General features: G+C 40.3%; 1 protein-coding gene across 12 annotated transcripts in view; it reads right to left on the reverse strand.

The window, feature by feature from the left end:
• The window catches only part of PKP4 (plakophilin 4), a 145,258-nt gene that overhangs the window by 29,731 nt on the left and 99,120 nt on the right, over nucleotides 1-16,407 (reverse strand). For 11 of the 12 annotated variants that reach the window (XM_048483537.1, XM_048483534.1, XM_048483532.1 and 8 more), the window contains 4 exons: nucleotides 10,526-10,717; nucleotides 7,887-8,103; nucleotides 7,501-7,633; nucleotides 4,090-4,303 (listed from right to left, as the gene is read on the reverse strand). In XM_048483537.1, coding sequence (XP_048339494.1) covers nucleotides 4,090-4,303; nucleotides 7,501-7,633; nucleotides 7,887-8,103; nucleotides 10,526-10,717 — 756 coding nt within the window. The remainder of the gene's footprint in view (nucleotides 1-4,089; nucleotides 4,304-7,500; nucleotides 7,634-7,886; nucleotides 8,104-10,525; nucleotides 10,718-16,407) is intronic. The other variant, XM_048483527.1, reaches the window with a different exon arrangement.

Raw genomic sequence — 16,407 nt, forward strand, 5'->3', positions numbered from 1 at the left:
CAGAGAGTAATAAAATTAGAAATGGCAGATCTGGAAGAAGGACTACATAATTATTTATGGACAGAAAAATCAGTGAGGAAAAAATACGGTGCAAAATGGAAGACATATAATCAGAGACGGTTTGTTTAAAAGTTGGGAAGCTACACAAAGAAGAATCACTCTCCCCCATTATACTCCCCAATATCGCCTACAGAAGCTTATTATTATAAGAATGTGATAAAAATACTGATTTTTAACATTTATGGTAAACATTCAAGTCAAAATTAAACCTTGTCAAAAAATAAAGAAGGTAAAAATATGATAAAGGCTATTACAGTTTCAACTAGATTCAAGACTAAAGGAAGGAAAATTAACACAGCAAGAGATGTAATAAGAGGCTGACAAAATTTGAAAAGGTGATTGTGCAGCAAAGAAACACTTACTAGGATGAATTAATAAACTATCACTTCAATTTGATACAGAAACAAAACAAGTGAAAACATGCATTAGAGCAATGAAAAACGCTGAAGAACAAATTAAGATCTTCAACAATGAAGATATACAATTCACAGCCAGTCAAATATTAAGAAAAGTTCGGATTTATACCCAGTATTTCTCTCCTGCAAGCAGACTCAAGGTGGCTTACAAGCTCCTTTCCCTTCCTCTCCCCACAACAGACACCTTGTGAGGTAGGTGGGGCTGAGAGAGTTCCGAAGAACTGTGACTAGTCCAAGGTCACCCAGCAGGAATGTAGGAGTGTGGAAACACATCTGGTTTATCAGATAAGTCTCTGCCACTCAGGTGGAGGAGTGGGGAATCAAACCCGGTTCTCCAGATTAGAATCCACCTGCTCTTAAGTACAACACCACACTGTCACAAGATGTTTTACTGGTGTTACATCCAAGGGATATCGAGAAATATGATGGTATATTGAAAGATTACATAATTGTACAAAGAAAACAGAAACAGATAATGGCCACCAGAACATGACCAAAAATTAAGAATACAAAGGAAGAAGAAGAGTTTGGATTTATAGCCTGCTTTTGTCAACTGTAAGGAATCTCTCCCCACAACACACACCTTGTGTGGTAAGTGGGACTGAGAGAGTTTTGAAAGAACTGTGAGTGGGTAAACAAACCTGGTTCACCAGACTAGAGACTGCTGCTCACATGGAAGTGGAGAGTCAAACCCAGTTCTCCAGATTAGAGTCCACCACTCTTAACCATTGCTCTTAACCACAACACCATAAACAAGACACTCCAGAGGGGATGGATAAACTTTCAGAAATAACGATACCGCAAGTACCGACAGTGACAAACAAAATTAAACAATCAGAAGAACTCAAGGGAAAAAAAACAGACAAACTGAAGAGAACACACAAAAGGAATTAGACAGGCAGAACACACAAGAGAAGATAAAAAGTGCAAGGAGTAAGGCAGAAAATATCAACAGGTTTATCAGAAATTTTAAAAAAGCATATAAGAAAACACACAAGAAATCTGAAAATCAAATAAAAGTAGAAAGGAATTGAACAACACCTAGAAGGACAAGATTTATGGATGGAAAAGGATGAACAAAGGATTGAAATCTTGGAAGTGATGGGTAACAATCTTTGATTTAGAGGAATTTTAGATTTTGGAAAGTCAAGTTTAGAAGATACTTTCCATAAACTGCTACAAGGCTATTGTAGACCGCAGCTGCGACCGGCTCCGGGTCGGCTGGGAAGGCCCGTCACGGGCAGGTGGCCCGCTCGCCCCCCTCCCCACCGGGAGGGGACCGCGCGGCGGGTGTTAGAGCCCGCGGGCAGCAGGGTTCTCGCCGCATCCCGGGGCCGAGGGAGAAGAAATAACAGGTTTCTCATAATCTGTGTTTTTCAAGAAATCCAAGGCCCAAAGCATGCTAGATACATTTTAAAACACTGTAATTGATGATCCTCTTCCTCTTTTCCTAAATAGTATGGCTGCATGTCAGAATGCTTCAGAACTATGTGTACTGTAGTTTCCTAATACTCAGTTGGATCCATCTCACTTTCTGGCCGGTGAAAAAGAAAGGAGTCAACTGTGAAAACCAAAGAAGTCTTTCTTAGGCTCATGGTACCAAGGGATTGTAACAGAATCAGGCAGGCTTAACCCAATGTTTCTGTGTTACAGTTTTAAAAAAGACATAAATTACAAGTGCTATTCAGAGAAAAGTGAGATTCTGTAAAAATCAATGGAACCTAAACACACAGTTCAGAACTCTGGTTTCAAGGAATTCGAGCCTGAGGCATGCATAACTTACTACAGGTTGTGCCATACATAGTTAATAGCACTAAGTGTACAAAAGTATGTAAAAAAGCAAAAGTACTATGGATAAGGAAAGCATGCTCGGAATAGAAGCATTCCTATCTAAAGAACTAAAATAAGGTGTATTAACTGCCTCTGCAATTTCAAAAATAATAAATCACAGCAGTTTTTATGATAGAGCACAGTTCATGAAAAATGAGAATCTACGGCAGCAAACATACAACACCTTTAGGCAGAATAAGGCTATTTGAAAAAGTGAAAAATATAAGGGTTATTTCCCCACTTCAGCAACAATGAAACTAAGATCGAATCCTTGGTTCGCAATTCTTCTTTATAAAGAGCAGCACAGACCTAAAATATTAAACACACTTAGCTAAAGTGCAGCTTCTTTTACTATGAATTGCTGAAACAAAAAATTGCTGAAAATCATTCCTGGCTCTAATGTAACGTGCAAGTGGTGATTACGTATAACCAGCTCTGACAAACACGCAAGTATTTCCCAGTCTTAGAATAGTTTGACAAGGCCTACATATTCCTTAGATTTAGAAAAGAGCATTTATCACGCCTACATCACATTGTTCAGACACAGACACTGATAGTGGTGTAGTGCCAACGGAGCCAGGTGTGGTGCGGTGCCCCAGGTGCGTGGCATGGGGGGCCGGGGCGTTCCAGACGGCCCTATGACAGGGGTGGAGTTCCCCCTCACTCTGCTCCTGGACATTGGTTATGGCAGAACTCCTCTCCTTAAAAATTATAATATGGGCAGTTGTTCTTCCCTCATAGTTTTCAATGACAGCAGTTTTTAAAAAACAGTGTGGTTAGCAAGGAATGGAGGTAAAGTCTCCCTTTTCTCTGTGCTCCATTTACCAAATGTTCATAGGTGCTACTACCGTGTTTCCCCGAAAATAAGACAGCGTCTTATATTAATTTTTGCTCCCAAAGATGCGCTATGTCTTATTTTCAGGGGATGTCTTATTTTTCCGCTCCATAGCTGCATGCTCTGGTGTTCTGTTCAACAGGCATGCTTCCAAACAAAAACTTTGCTATGTCTTACTTTCGGGGGATGCTTTATATTTAGCACTTCAACAAAACCTCTACTACGTCTTATTTTCAGGGGATGTCTTATTTTCAGGGAAAAAGGATATTGCTATTTCCTATACCTGACCATTTCAAGCAGTTAGTTTGGCTGGTTGCTTCAGGTGTGTTTCACATTTTTTGAAAAGTGGCAAGTGCATTGATACTGACTCTGTAAGTGAGGAAAACAGTCAGATTAAAACATGAAACTTTATGGGTTAAACTGAGTCCACCGCTGACCAGTTGCAATACACTTTGCAATTGGAGGACTTTCTTTTATTTACACATACAAAACCCACAGAAAACAAGTTTCAATGAAGCTGACAAAGGAATTATGATTTGGTAATAATAAAGAGGAGTTAGAACACAAGATATCTCTAAAACATTCTATAAGTTCTTTGGCAACAGAATCTTTATATTGTATGAATACTACGGTAAGACCTAACAATTAATAGCTCTGAAATGGGACAATATTGATTGCCTGATGGGCCAAACTAATCTTTACCACCAGCTGTAGCTAGAAAGCTGGGGCATAATTTATTCATTGTTCAGAAGATACTCCAGAGTTTCTTCAGTATTAACACAGATACAATGGGAAAGTCACATGGTCACAAATAGAAAACTATATGCAAGTCTTTCTTTTAAGGCAAGTTTTAAACTGAATTATTCCAAACACGGAACCTTTTCTTGAATATAGGAACACAGTTCACCTGACTACATGCCATTTGGTTCCTGGCTATTAAAACTTTACCTGTGACAAGTTCTCTTACTTCTGCATCAATTGATTTTCTTAGCAAGCGTAAAAGTGCAGGTATCCCACCAACATTTTTCATTGCTATTTTATTCTCATCAGTAGACTTCCCATAAACCAAGTTTCGCAGAGCGCCACAAGCATTCTTCTGAACTTCAAGGACCCTGTGATCCAACAGGTCAACCAGATGTTTGATTCCTCCTAATCTACATACCTGGGGGGGAAATGTTGAATACCAGATTCAATTAACAGTGAACACATGAACAGCATCTTGGGGCAGTAGGAGAGAACAAAATGCATAAATTACAATTGGGACTTCATTTTTGTAAGCATTTCATTTCTTGCCTGCCTTTTAACACCTGATATTTCTAAGAGGCCCTGACTTGGATGACCCAGGCTAGCCTGATCTCATCAACTTTCAGAAGCTCAGGGTCAGTCACAGTTAGTCCTTGGATGGGACATGGTCAAGGAGGTCCAGGGTCACTACCCAAAGGCAGGAATTGGCAAACCACCAGTTTCTCTTGCCCTGACTTAGATGGCCCAGACTTATCAGATCCAAGAAGCTAAGCAGGCTCAGGCCTGATTAATACGTGGATGAGAGACCACCAAGGAATACTTGGGTTGCTATGTGGAGGTAAGCAATGGCAAACCACCTTGTCTCTTGCCTTGAAACTCTATGGGGTCCTCATAAGTTTCCTGTGACATGACACATTTTATACACACACATTTCTGAAGGAAGAATACCGCCAGCTGTTGTGAAGTGGCCCATCTTGCAGAGTGATGTTCATTTTTTACCCAAACTGAAAACTTAGGGCTGGATCTTAAAAACTGTAAACAGAGTTCTGCTTACAGAATGGGGCTTTCTCTGCTCCTTTTGACAAGCTAAATCTGTGGACAAGAAGCTAAGGCAAAGGATGGCTACTGATGTTGGAGGGGGGAAATGAGTGGAAATAGATCCATTCCATTACATGACAGAGCGTGCCTCAAAGTTTCAGAAAAATCTTAAAACTAAGCAAGAATGTATGCATCATGGAGTTGGATGAACACACATCCAAAGTGAATTTTGGTGAAAAAACATCTTATGAAATGTAAGTGTGAGGAAGTTATGTCCTCATTTAATTAAAAACCAAGGTGTTCAGAAAAAGAGTTCAGAAAAAAATCCCAAAATGTTGCTAGTAATCATACTAAGGCATTGGTCTGCAACCTGCGGTTCTCCAGATGTCCATGGACTACAGTTCCCATCAGCCCCTGCCAGCGGCTGTAGTCCATGCACATCTGGAGAGCTGCAGGTTGCAGACCCCTGTACTAAGGGAATCTTAGTAACACAATAGCATCTTAGCTGATGAAAATATTTAGAATGACATCCCAACAGCTTATATATAAGGCATCTCATCCTCTCTGTATAAAATATGTGATAAGATGAGATCAGGCTAGTTCAAACATATGGCAACATAGCCTTTTACTTTGCATGTAAATCAAATGCTTTTCCTCAACACGAACAATATAACTCTTCCAGCTATGCTAGGTTGTGTTGTTTTAGTTTGTTCTGCATGGACTTTGATACTTTTGACATTTTAAAGAATTAAGTTTAACATTAACATGACAAAAAAATTTCATGCTTCTAAAATCTTGTAAAATTCAAAACTAAACACAATATTCAGTACTGGGTTAGGTTTGGAAGTCATTTTAAGGCTCTGACCAGTCCAATTACTTTTGTCTGGTTGTCTTGGTTTGGAGATCAATGTTAGCCTCATTATTTGTGGTCTTAAATAAGCTACACAGCTTGTGTAGGTCTGTCACCAGCATTTTAATGAAGGGGACTTTTTTAAAAAAAAAATGGGGAACAATCAACTAAAGTTCTCTGAAGAAGTTTCTACCTGCTGTGATGTTTGTGACTTTTGTTTCCTCTAGTAAGAGCCTCATAGTCTCAAAGGAATTACACAATGGACAATGCACCACTATTAGAAGAAGAAGAAGAAGAAGAAGAAGAAGAAGAAGAAGAAGAAGAAGAAGAAGAAGAAGAAGAAGAAGAAGAAGATTTATATCCCGCTTTCTCTCCTGTAAAGATACTCAAAGGGGCTGACAATCTCTTTTCCCTCTTCCCCCCAATAACAAACACCCTGTGAGGTGGGTGAGAGAGAGCTCAGAAGAACTGTGAAGAATCTCTTTTCCCTCCCCCCCCCAATAACAAACACCCTGTGAGATGGGTGGGGCTGAGAGAGCTCAGAAGAACTGTGGCAAGCCCAAGGTCACCCAGCTGGCGTGTGTGGGAGTGCACAGGCTAATCTGAATTCCCCAGCTAAGCCTCCACAGCTCAAGTGGCAGAGCAGAGAATCAAACCCGGTTCCTCCAGATTAGAATACACCTGCTCTTAACCACTATGCCACTGCTGCTCCATACAAAGATGCTAAGTGCTCAGTTGAGAGAGGAAAGCAATTAAGATACCTCAATAATGGCTGAAAAAATCTGTAAAAAATGATAACTTTGGTTTTTTAAAAACATGAATGACATGAGACGTAGTAACTACCATAACTATCCGTTAGGCTACTGTTCTGGAGCCTCTCTGGAAGCCTCCCTGGGTCGCCTGCCACATCAGGGCTTCCTCCAAGGACAGCTGCAGCAATCATCTCTGCCAGCCCGGACTTTCACTGAGGCTCTGTTCTTCAGCCATACAAATCTTCTACATATCTCCAACATAATTGGGAGGTGGCCACTCTTCCTGTGGCAATGCTGTGCCTGGCCATATTGACTTCTGGCCTAGCCAATGAACCCCTCCTCCACATTTTATATTAAAAAGTTACAGCCGGGACAAAGAGCGCTGTAATGAAACAGCTTTATAGGATAGGAAGAGCTTTGTTGAAGGTGTAACTGTACTCTGTATCAGTTATTAGTACAAAACATAAATGTGAATGTACTCATAACTTCAAAGCATGAAACATTTTTCCTCATTCAGTTTCTTCCATTAAGTCTTATGCATGTAGACATTTTTTGAAAGATTCTTTATATTCTAACTGAAAATATTCCACTGGAAATGTTATTGGTTTAATTTAATTTGAACCTAGATCTTGCAGGCCTGAACTGTGACTATTTACTAAGAAATAAGTTCCAGTGAGTGCAAAGCAACTCATTTGCAAATAAGTTTGCAGAGGACTGCAATCATTAATACATAATCCTGAATAAATGGATGAAAAGCAAATGGACCAAAGAGCGGTTGCCCAGATTTCTCAACTTCTTACGTGTTACTATAATAAAACCTAAAAGCATCAATATGTGTTCACACTGGACATGTGAAAGGGTTCACAATTGTCGTGAATTATCAACTTCATGAAACTTGCAAAGTAAATGCCTAATTCTAGGATAGAAATAATTTTCATTGACAATTTTTTGTATAAGAGAGCCTCGGTACCATACCTCGGTTTTTATTTTGTTATCTCCAAAGCACAGGTGCTGTAGGTAGGCGGCGGCGTTGGCTTGGACCGATGGAAACTGATGCTGAAGCATGTGAATGACTTCAGGCAATTCTGGATCCCGCCATGCAAATTCTCTTCATTTGATAAGCAAAATTCAAAGGACAGTGTGAATTTTTCTGCATATTACATGGTATTTTTTATATCACTGCCAGTCTTACCACTGATCATAATTTTACAAATATTTGTAATTAAACCTTTTAAGCCTTGAAGGAATTAAAACAGAAATTGTCTCAAAGATAAACAATTAAACATAGAAGTACTAGGAAGTATTTTAGAATTGTTTTGCTATAGCCACTGTGCACAGTTCACTGTATTAGATATGCTTGCCTGGGATCTTTCTGGATGCTGTCTATGGATGGAGATCTTGTGGTCCCATCATCAGCTGGTGTTGCATGCTGCATCCTGTTGTAACTGGACTCCGGAAGTCGATAATGAAGCGACCTGTAGGGTTCCGCGTAGGTAGCTGTTGTGTTCAGAGCATAATTGTTTCTTTGGTATGTAAGCGTGCTACGCTGACTGGAAGATCTTTGCAGATTTCCAACACCTGGTGCGTAAAATCAGCATTAAGACATTCAGTGGCTTGTATCCTATCTACTCAGCAAAGTAGTAAGCCTTCCCTTGAGGACAAAGATGCTTCCTCCAATGGAAGTGGTTTTTTCTGCTGGAGGAACAGTCATGTCTCTTGAAAGAAGCTTCATTAGCTTGGAAAAAGACTTTTAGCTTTGTATTGTTGAAGGCTTTCACGGCCGGAATCACTGGGGTGCTGTGTGGTTTCTGGGCTGTCTTCTAGCAGCATTTTCTCCTGACGTTTTGCCTGCATCTTTGGCTGGCATCTTCAGATCCTATCAGATCCTCTGAAGATGCCAGCCACTGATGCAGGCGAAACGTCAGGAGAGAATGCTGATAGAACACGGCCATACAGCCCGGAAACCACACAGCACCCCACTTTTAGCTTTGTTTAGCAGTCATAGGATTTCAAGCCAATGCGTCTGCACATGTGTGTTTACACTCATGTTCACAATTTATCTGACAACATCTTTATTCTTTCTTGCTGAAACTCGATAGAGCATGAGAATGTTTTGCAAACCTAGGAATAACTTCTACTTACACTGGTGGTGTTGTTACACCAACAAAGATTGTGGGTCGGTATTCATGCTTTTAGCTGGACTTGTAGGGGGTTTTTCCCCTAGGATATAACCTTTTTTTAAAAAAAAGTCAGTGGGAAATAATGGTTAAGGTATTGTCGAAGGCTTTCACAGCTGGATTCTCGACACAGTGTGTAACAAACTTCCCTCTGTGATACACCTCTGAAGATGCCACCCACAGATGCAGGCGAAACGTTAGGAACAAGATCCACCAGACCACGGCCACACAGCCTGGAAAACCCACCACAAACAATGGTTAAAAAGTGCTGAACTGGGACCTGGGAAACTCAGGTTCAGATCTCCACTTGCCCCATGGAAGCTTGATGGTTGACCATGGGTCAATCATACACTCTCAGCCATGACCCTGGCTAGTATTTAGATGGGATAACTCCAAGGAATACCAGGGTTGTGATGCAGGGGCAGGCAATTGCAAACCATCTCTGAAGATCTGTTGCCTTGACTAACCAATAGGGCTTGCCATAAGTCAGTTATGATTTGATGACTAAACACACACGCATTTTAATGTTAATCCATTGTTGTCGGCTCTGAACCTCCAGGAAGGGGTCAATGCTATTGGTAATCAATCCTTTGTAAGTATTCCACCTCACCTTGAAAAAGTTAAGTGGCGGACGGAACTATGAGGTAAGCTACTGTATATACTCGTGTATAAGCCGAGGCACCTAATTTTACTGCCCAAACCTGGGAAAACTTATTGACTTGGGTATAAGCCGAGGGTGGGAAGCCAGGAGGCAGAGGGAGCTCCTTAGCTGGGCAGTGACATCGGGGGAGTCACTGCCCAAATAAGGAGCTCCCTCTGCCTGTTGGCTAGCTGTGCTTTGTCAAACCCAGCCTGCAGGCAGAGGGAGTTCCTATTTGGGCAGTGACTCCCCCTGATGTCACTGCCCAAATAAGGAGCTCCCTCTGCCTCCCAGGGTTTGGATCGAAGCCCGAGGCCAGCTCAGGATGCAACTTGGGAGTTCCTTCACCCCTCTCTCAGGAGGAGGAATTGTAGCAACAGAAATAGCTTCCCACCCGTTGGCAGGGAGGTTGTCCCGGCCCTGCCCCCAGCCTCCTTGTGATGGATAGAAAATGGTGACTGGCGTATAAGCCAAGGGGACTTTTCTCAGCCTTTAAACAGGGCTGAAAAACTCGGCTTATACGCAAGTACATAAGGTACCTGTTTCAAAATATAATTTCAGGACTTGAATTTAAAACAAGAAATGATCTGTATAAAGCCAAAAGGGCAGTAAAAAGCTGGTAGCTCCCCCCCACCCAATTTCTGAGGTTGATATTCTGTTTTAAGTCAAGACCTCACTTTCAAGGTTTATGAACACAAAATCTGACTATCAAGCAGGAGTGCAAACTATTGCATGGCATACGTTTCTGGCCAAATTACTGGTATTAACCAACCATGTTCCTCGACATGGCCCTCAGAGCTCAACAAATTCCAGAACGAAGTCACACTGCATAATTCAGTAGGTTGTTTTCTTAGAACTAGACTCCATGGTTTTTAACAAGATTGGATATTGAATGTAAATGTTTATCTAGGCTCAATCAGAAAGATAATCAAACATTTTAGAGTGTTTATGAACTCTCTATATAACCATTATAATTGAACAAATATTTTAGAACTTGATTCCACCAGCTAAGGCACGGCACACTAGGTTGGAGCCACTGGAAGAGCACACTGACTCTTTGGTGGATCCGCCCCAATAATTTCCAGTAGATCTGCCCCAATAATTTCTACCCAACAGCTTCAGGTTTAAAATTTTGCTTTGTGTCTTCATGGACAACAGAAAAAAAATACCGTTTCACACCTACCTGATCCAGTTCTATATAATGCTGTCTGAGACCCTTGGTGTACATCGGCTGATCCATGATTTGGACTATGATATACCGGACTATAATAGGTTCTGCCTTCAAATATGGGAGTAATGTGTAGTTCAGGAGATACAGTTGAACGTAGCTCTTGGCCAAGTTGACTGTGTTGACTAGCATATGAACTTCTCAGGCCTACAAGGAAACAGTAATACCATATAATGAAGTTAATATAAGGCAAATCAAGAGACAGACAGACATCTTAGGTTTATAACATTATCACACTGACAAGTGCACGTGGTTCTACCATACACACTGATATCACAGTATTTAATTATAGAAAGGGAAAAAAATTAACTGTTACATTATTCAGTAGTTAAGCAGGAGTCCCCAACCTTTTTGAGTGTGAGGGCACATTTCAAATTCTGAAATGGAAGTAACAAAATGGCTGCCACAGGAGGTAGAGGAGGTCACAAATGATTGTCACACCTTAACTTCAGTAACACAGAAAACGGCCAATCAATTCTCCAATAGTCAACCCAAAGCCCTGCTGGAGAAAAGCCCGATTCGGCCCTGCCCACTTCCTAAAAACACTTGGTGAGTGCCAGAAAAAGTGTTGGAGGCATCATGATGCCCATGTGTACTATGTTGGGGACCCCTGCTCCAGAGAATGCGCTGATCCAATCTAACTCTTCTGCTCTCTTTTTCTGAAGTGAGATTGCTACAACTTTGCCCTTGTCTTGCAGGGTTTTCATTTCTAATTTTGCATTCTTGCATTTTCATCAATAAGTAGGAACCAATTGCTCCCATAATGGTCTTGCTTTACTCTGGCTAGTAGCATCTGTAGAAAACAGAAACCTTAATTCTCATATTCATAGCTTAAAGCCAGCAATGTGCTTTCAGTGCCCGCAATACAAGCTCTTCCCTCAGAGCACTACTGGAAACACAGCTAGGATCTCAAAGGATCCTTTTCACAAAGCGGGTTAGAGGCTGATCAATTTTCTCAGTCACTTCCCTGCACCATAAATTACTTGTGGAGTTATTTTAGCCTGAAATATGACCAGTATAGGAAGTGACATAGCATCCATTCTCCTGTGGCAAAACCTTGATATAGTGTTCTAGCCTTCTCTAGTGCTAATATCTAATGATGTTTCCATATACCTAAAAAGGATCCCTTGGTATTTAAATTGATGTACTCACTCCAAAATCTGGCCATTCACTGATCATCTAACGTAACTGAGGCACACACAAGTAAAAATCAATACCTTTGATTTATCATACTTAATTCTTCATCTTTGCAGACTTTTGGAAAAGATCTTAGGACTCAGTGTAAACCATTTTCTATTCAAAAAGCAAAACTTTATCATCTGCATACAGCAGAAATTAGACCTTCTCACTGGCTAGTCTGGGGAAATGGAACTGATATCTTCAAACTAGCTCAAAAGATTATTGATGTAAATATTGAATAATGATGACAATATTCAGCCTTGCTGCACTCTTCTATCTTGCATTATCCAACATTAGAGGTTACCATGAAACCCACACTTCATTCTTGTATAAATACCATTATGTAGTTTTTTCATCATCATAACCCCCACCTTTCACGGCATATCAAAATGCTTACAATACAGACTACCAGATAAAACTTCCAAAAAATTCTCAGCTAAATTTTATTTAAATTAAAAAACAGATCAATAATTCAATCAGGACAAGACAAAATCTCGTAAATTGGAGCAATTTCTTCAAGTTTAGGAATGCTTTGTTTAATAGCTTCTAGCAAATAATTCTGTCATTTTCTGGTTCCTATTACTTAGCAGGAATTTGGGCAATTTAGCACTTTTTAGGGGGTTATAATTTGTTTCAATAAGATGGTGTCTAAGGAGAATACATAAACAATAAAATTTATCACAGTCTATAAACAGGTGAGTAAGTGTATCCGGAACATTACAGTCCTATAAGCAAAGTTTCTCCTGCAATGGCACTTGTTTGTATTTGCCTTGAGAAATGTTAGAAGGAAAGATGTTTTAGCAGTTTTTCATTCACCATAACAGCCTATGTCTAATAGAGGATTTCTCCAACTTATCTCAAAATCTCTCATGAGATAGAATCAGAGGAACTAGGTAAGTCCATGAACACTGCATAAAGCCACCCTCCTCTCGTGGCAATATGTTCCTCTGCTAGAATGTGTAGCACTAATCCATGGTCTGTGATGCCTAAACCTCTTTGAAAGCCTGCCTATTCTTGAATAATACTTGGTTCATTCACCACCCATTCCTGTAACGTAACATTCATATATGCAGGATAATGTTTGCCGACTACGAACGTCAAGCAGATCAGTCTAGAATTTGTATCTTGAACCCCTTTAAAGAAGTTGGACAGGAATACACGCCTTCCATTTCATTGGGAATTTACCAGTTTCACACTTTTTGGGTAAATAATGGGGATAAAATTATAGACCACCACTCAGGATCTGCTTTCCACCATTTTATCGGGATCATATCAAGGCTAGGAGTGTTTTCTGGTTATCTCATTTTAATTAAGTCATGTATCTCCTTTTCAGTTACAGATTGACAGGTTTCCAATTTTCCCCTTTCAGTTTCTGACAGTTTCCACTTTACTTCTCCTTCCATACAAATTCCCATAGAATTTTTCCCAAATCAGAGGGGGGGGGGGGAATTGTCAGCAAGATTGAAAAGCCAGCATAAGTCTTTGAATCTACTAAGCTCTAAAAAACTCAATTATCATAATTATTACAGAGATAAGTTGTTTCCTATTTCTTTAATTTAATCACTTCCTACTTCTTAAATTTGATCATGATCACAGCATGTCCCATTTCTTAAATTTGATCATGATCACAGCATGTCCTCTTTCTTAAATTTGATCACTTCTCTGCATTTCTTCTTAAAGAATTGAAGATTTTCCAATATCCTTACCAAGTTGGTTAGCCAAAAATAATGATGTAACTTCCTTATCCTTCTAACTTACCATCTACCTTCAGAATACAACCATTCATTCTTTCTTTGTTTGAAAAAACCTATTGCCATCTTCTTCTGAAAAACTGGGCTAAAGAATTTGATTATTAGTTCATATTTGTTCAGAAGAAGAAGAGAGAGTTTCTCTCCTGCAGGAGACTCAAAGGGGCTTACAATCTCCTTGCCCTTCTCCCCCTCACAACAAACACTCTGTGAGGTAAATGGGGCTGAGAGAGCTCCGAAAAGCTGTGACTTGCCCAAGGTCACCCAGCTGGCGTGTGTGGGAGTGTACAGGCTAATCTGAATTCCCCAGATAAGCCTCCACAGCTCAGGCGGCAGAGCTGGGAATCAAACCCGGTTCCTCCAGATTAGATACACGAGCTCTTAACCTCCTACGCCACTGCCGTTCAGAACTCTTTCCCTCTCTTTCTTACTCCTCATAAACCACTAATCTTTATCTCCCACTTCTTCTGAACACACATTGGTTTCAATCTAGGTCTACTCTGTCTTTGACCAATATTCCATAGTCTGTTATTGCTTGACTGGATTTTCATTAACAACTCGAAACCCTCTAGTAAATTTTCATTTCAACCTCAAAGGATATAGTTTGTTGGACAGGATTAGGAAAAACCAGGACAAAATCTATAACACTTGCTTGTTACACAACGTTACATAAAACATTCAGAAATACACCTTCCAAGATCTTCCAGTTGGACAGTAGCTCTTCTAATTTATTAATCAGTGGGAGATACAGTGCAGGCTAAATTAGACATATTGCAGGCTAAACCAGTTTGGTATCTCCCCTTTCTTCTCTTCTACTCTTAACTTCTTGGCCTTGGACACAGAATGTAATGTAGCCCTCAAGATAGAATTCATCCATGACTCATGTTTCTTGTAGACGATAATGTGTCCAGAAACAAGTAGTTCACTGCCTGATTAATTCTATAAAATCATTCTATGTTTCAGGAACAAATACTAACTACTGGATGTATACTCAGTCCACTGATCTCCATAATTGGTTCCATTTCCAATTTTCCCCTCTCTGACTCTCTAACTCGAAGTCTCGTAGTCTTGTTAATAAATACCACAGGTTCTAAAGATATTATAGTTGGTTTACTCATTGAGTTAGTAGCAACAGGGCCTTTATGCTTTATCATTTGACCACTGTCTACTTGTTTGCATAGGTATATAGATTTTTTAACAAATTCTACTGTTAAATGAGGGGTTAGCTCTGTGTTCCCTACTAGTTCTATTTCAGGCTTTCCACTGTGTTTTTCTCTCCTGACAGAAACACAGAATTTGATTTTGTGAATACTGTTGCTTTTTAAAAATCAACCTCTGAGACATAATGCAGTGGATGCTATTAAGAGTAGCAAAACTACCACCTGGGGTCAAAAACTACCACCTGGTAGCAAAACTACCACCTGTGATCCATTTCAATCAGTAGTCGGTCTGCACCAATGCACTTGTCCAAGAAATGGGAAGTGACAGTTTCGAAGATTTTTCTTGTAGACAGAATTTTAAAAGGTATCCTGAAAGCAGAGGGCTAATTTTATTTTCCTGACCAATATTATCACTTTAAACCAGTGGTGGCGAACCTATGGCACAGGTGCCAGAGGTGGCACTCAGAGTTCATCATATGGGAGGGGGGTGGAAAATCACCCCCCCCACACACACATATCTAGACTGGCCTGGGCATGATCCTTTACCTGGGAGTAAGCTCGGTTGCTGGCAATGGGACTTGCTTCTGAGTAAACCCTCCTAGGATCGTGATTCACCCATTGGAAGCGTTGCACAGTTGCTTCACTAAGCTTACTCCTGAGTAACGTGTGCCTTGGAGCCAATCGTTTTTTCTAAACTAAAACCTCAGTATTCAGGTTAAATTGCTGTGTTGGCACTTTGTGATAAATAAGTGGGTTTTGGGTTGCAATTTGGGCACTCGGTCTCGAAAAGGTTCGCCATCACTGCTTTAAACTGACTTGTAGGGAGTTCACTGTGAGACTCTGTGGTTCAGGTTGCTTTCACAAATTGGCCGCCTGTTAATTCCCATTCATTCTCAAGTTTTTGAAGACAGCAAGCATATCCTTTATTCAATTTCACCATATGATTTAGGACCTTATTTTTGTCTTTCAATTATCCTATCTTTCTTTTTCCATCTAAACGGAAAAATTCCAATTTAAGTCTCTCCTTGTGGAGTAGCTTATCTATAACCCTAATGATTTTTGTGCTCATTTCTCTGATATTAGCGGTTCCGGATTCTTTGTCAAAAAGTGGCAGACTGAATAGTACATTGTTCAAAGTGATAGGTATTCTTAAATCTCCATGCCAAAGTTTATAACACTTACTTATTTAGTGTATCTACACATTTGTCAGCCAGACTGGTAACTTGTAATTAGAATTATCATAATTTTAAATTAAAGTCATTTTTGAGAGGGTTGGTTCCTTTAAAAATCCATACAGACAATGAGATATGTTTCCACAAATATTGCAGCATATTTAGGACTTAGCAGAACACTGAGAAGTTGGGACTGTCAATTATTTGATAATGGAAGCATTTTCCTCTAGTTAATAAAGATGATGGTGAGAAAAAGCATCATCCTCCATTCCTGTCCTCCTCTGACGATCGCTAGAAGCTTCTAATCAGGTAGGCTTAGGGTTACCTACTTGTGTCCCTACTTGAATGGGACATGAGGAGACATGGTACAGCCTGATCTTGTTAGATCTTGGAAGGTAAGCAGGGTCAGTGCCTGGATGGGGACTGCCAAGGAAGAACTCTGCAAAGGAAGACAATGGCAAACTACCTCGGTTTCTAAGAGTTCCATCCAAATCGGAATCTGCTTTTGGGAGCAGCACACAGCTGAACTGCCGGATTTGCCCTCCCAGGGGGACTTGCGCCAGCAGAGAGGTAATTCT

Source organism: Sphaerodactylus townsendi, linkage group LG02 (genome assembly GCF_021028975.2).
Source record: "Sphaerodactylus townsendi isolate TG3544 linkage group LG02, MPM_Stown_v2.3, whole genome shotgun sequence".
Classification (NCBI taxonomy): Eukaryota; Metazoa; Chordata; class Lepidosauria; order Squamata; family Sphaerodactylidae; genus Sphaerodactylus; species Sphaerodactylus townsendi.